The 2,909-nt window shown below is 40.8% G+C and overlaps 1 protein-coding gene across 1 annotated transcript in view; it reads left to right on the forward strand.

The window, feature by feature from the left end:
- The window catches only part of LOC107090937 (spectrin beta chain, non-erythrocytic 1-like), an 84,017-nt gene that overhangs the window by 22,256 nt on the left and 58,852 nt on the right, over nt 1–2,909 (forward strand). Inside the window, exon 3 of the mRNA XM_015384592.1 lies at nt 1,317–1,594. Within this exon, the coding sequence (XP_015240078.1) occupies nt 1,317–1,594 (278 nt within the window). The remainder of the gene's footprint in view (nt 1–1,316; nt 1,595–2,909) is intronic.

Here is a 2,909-nt window from a genome sequence, read left to right on the forward strand (position 1 = left end):
CGCCTGGTGCTTTATGCGGGAACTGGCGCGCTTCTCGTTGCGTCACACCTCAACCCGCCTCAAAGCCAACGCTGATTGGACGTTCGTTTGGTGAACGGCTCCAAATTTTCTTTAACGGAGAGTCTCCAGACTGATTAGCGAGTGAAACCTTGAAAGCTCGCAAGATCAGGATGGTCTCACGAGGCTAATACTATGCAACCGGTGTTTATTTTCCATTGAGGCTCCCCCCAGAGGGCGAAAGTAAATATGCTCAGCTGTTCTCCTGGTTTCTCTGTCAAGCCAGGCCGACTCTCGCGATGCACGAGACTTCTGAGCCTGTGGGTGCTGCAGCCTGCGGGAAGGCCTTCCCGCAGGCTGCAGCGGGATGCTTCTCGGGCCGAGGGCTCCTGCAATTGCAAGTACGGTATTTCCCCCACAGACCACCAGGGCGGCCGAGAAAACCTTTGTTCGACCTGAAATGACTCATTTAATCATCCAAAACGTTATGGAACACATTAATTAACTGAAAAATGTTGCATAGTGTGCCTTTAAGATCTAAAGAGAAGCGCCGTCTCCTTACAATATGGGTATAATTCCAGCTTTAAGTGGGTCGATCTGTCAGCTAAAGGCTGTTTTAGAGTCCCTATATTTTAGTTAATGATTAATCGATTACTAAATCAATAATCGATTAATCGGATTAATCAATTCAGCCCTAGTTTGGTGTCAATCAATCAGCGAGCTGCTGGCTGACGTCCTTCCAAGATGGTGACTCAGCCACGGATCAGCAGAGCATCTCTGAGCTGGAACCAGAACTGATGATGGTCGAAGCTCTGGGACAGCCGGAGCTTTGTTACCATAGAAACCATTTTGAGACTGTTGGAGCCTCAGTTTGACTCCAGATGTTGGGTAGATTGATTAAAAGCATAAATGTGACCATCAGAGGGAAAACATCTAGAAATAAGTAAAAGATGTCTTAAATTGAGTGTATTTAATCTTAATTTGAGCAGGTTAATCAGATGGTCTACCAATGGAATTAGTATTTTTACTCATGAAAATAAGATAATTAGATAATATACACTTGAAATAAGAAAAATAAATAGTTTATTTTAAATGTAAATCATCTTGTTCCATTGGCAAAGTGTCTCACTTTCCTCCTCAATGCAAGAAAAAATGCACTTAATTTAAGCAAAAATGACGTATTTAGATTTCCAGTTTTTGCAGTGTGCTCCAGATGCTGTTGGTTCAGTTGTGCCGTCTGCAGCAGCTGGTTCCTCCTGATGTTTCCTCATGGTTGAACTCTTTTATCTAACAGTGTTTGGTCTGTTTTTCTCCTCCAGCCCAAACCCACAAAGGGCCGCATGAGGATCCACTGCCTGGAAAATGTGGACAAAGCTCTGCAGTTCCTGAAGGAGCAGCGGGTCCACCTGGAGAACATGGGCTCCCACGACATCGTGGATGGAAACCACCGCCTGACGCTGGGCCTCATCTGGACCATCATCCTGCGCTTCCAGGTAAGAGGCGGACTGGACCACGGAGGCGGGACTTCCGCTTTAAGGGGGAATGAAGAGTCAGGAACTGAAACGTGGCGTTTATGGTGCTTTATGACATCATCATGGCTGAAATGGGCGGACAGGATTAAGCTTTTATAAGCTGTGAGGATTAAATCCACCCTGAGAGATGAAGGGAGCTGAAATGGAGCCGATCGGACGTCAGATTCCAGCGTTTGGGTTTTAGGCGCTGATGTGGATGACTTCAGGGTCAGATCTAGTTCTTCTAGAGTCAGACTGATGGACGTCGGTCCATGAAGGTGAGATTATATTTACTGTTAGATTATGATGTCATTGATGTTTATAAGGTGGATATAAATCCTGTTTTCTGTCTGTCAGACTTTATTCTATGATGGGAAGGAAGATCTAGTTTCTTCTCAGCTCAGGTCTGCTATGTGTTTTACGTTTTTGGGTCTTCTATGGCGGAGAGATCAGATCAGGTCAGAGGTCATCAGAAGAACGCCTGAGATAAAAACATAAACAAATGACTGAGGAGAAACTACAGGAAGGATCAGGATGAGGCTTTGGAGGCGTCGGCATTTATCTGCTTCTAATGTGGTTGTTAAGGAAGTCCTGCTGATGCTGCAGAGAGTCGGAGCGAGGCGTCCGATGAAACGAGTCCACACTGCAAAAACCATCTAGACTTAAGTTAAAGTCTCCTAAAATAAGTGTATTTAACCTTCATTTGAGAAGGTTAACAAGATGGTTTGAGTTTTTTTACTCTTAAATTTAGAGAATTAGATAATATGGACTTGAAATAAAAATAATAATTTTATTTTTTTATGTAAATTTAGTTGTTTTTTGGCAAAGTGTTTCAGTTACCTCCTCAGAACAAATGAATTGTTTAAAATTTGATTTTTTTGCAGTGCATGAACTGAAAACAACCAGAAGCACAGAGGAATACGGACCTAAACATTTTTATGAAATATTCAGCAGATGCACTACAAAAACAATCTAGAAATAAGTAAAAAAATTCTTAAATTTTGTGTTTTTATCCTTGATTTGAGCAGGTAAATCAGATCATTTGCCAATGGAATGAGTATTTTTACTTTTATAATAAGATAATTAGATAAAATGCACCTGAAATAAGACAATAAAATAATTTTTTCTTATTTTAAATGTAAATTGTCTTGTTCCGTTGGCAAAGTGTCTCACTTACCTTAAAAAATGCACTTATTTTAAGAAAAAAAAAACTTATTGAGATTTAAATTTTTTGTAGTGTAGCAATGTTGGTACATTTGGAAAAACTAAACAGGACGCCTGATTATCAACACAGAACATTTTTCAGTTTAATTTTTAAAGATAAGCTTTCTTCCGCATCATCATTGACTATGCGAGCAAATCACATAATTGAGATCCTATTTGTGGATTATTTGTAGAACC

Source organism: Cyprinodon variegatus, unplaced genomic scaffold (genome assembly GCF_000732505.1).
Source record: "Cyprinodon variegatus isolate N-32 unplaced genomic scaffold, C_variegatus-1.0 Scaffold317, whole genome shotgun sequence".
NCBI lineage: Eukaryota > Metazoa > Chordata > Actinopteri > Cyprinodontiformes > Cyprinodontidae > Cyprinodon > Cyprinodon variegatus.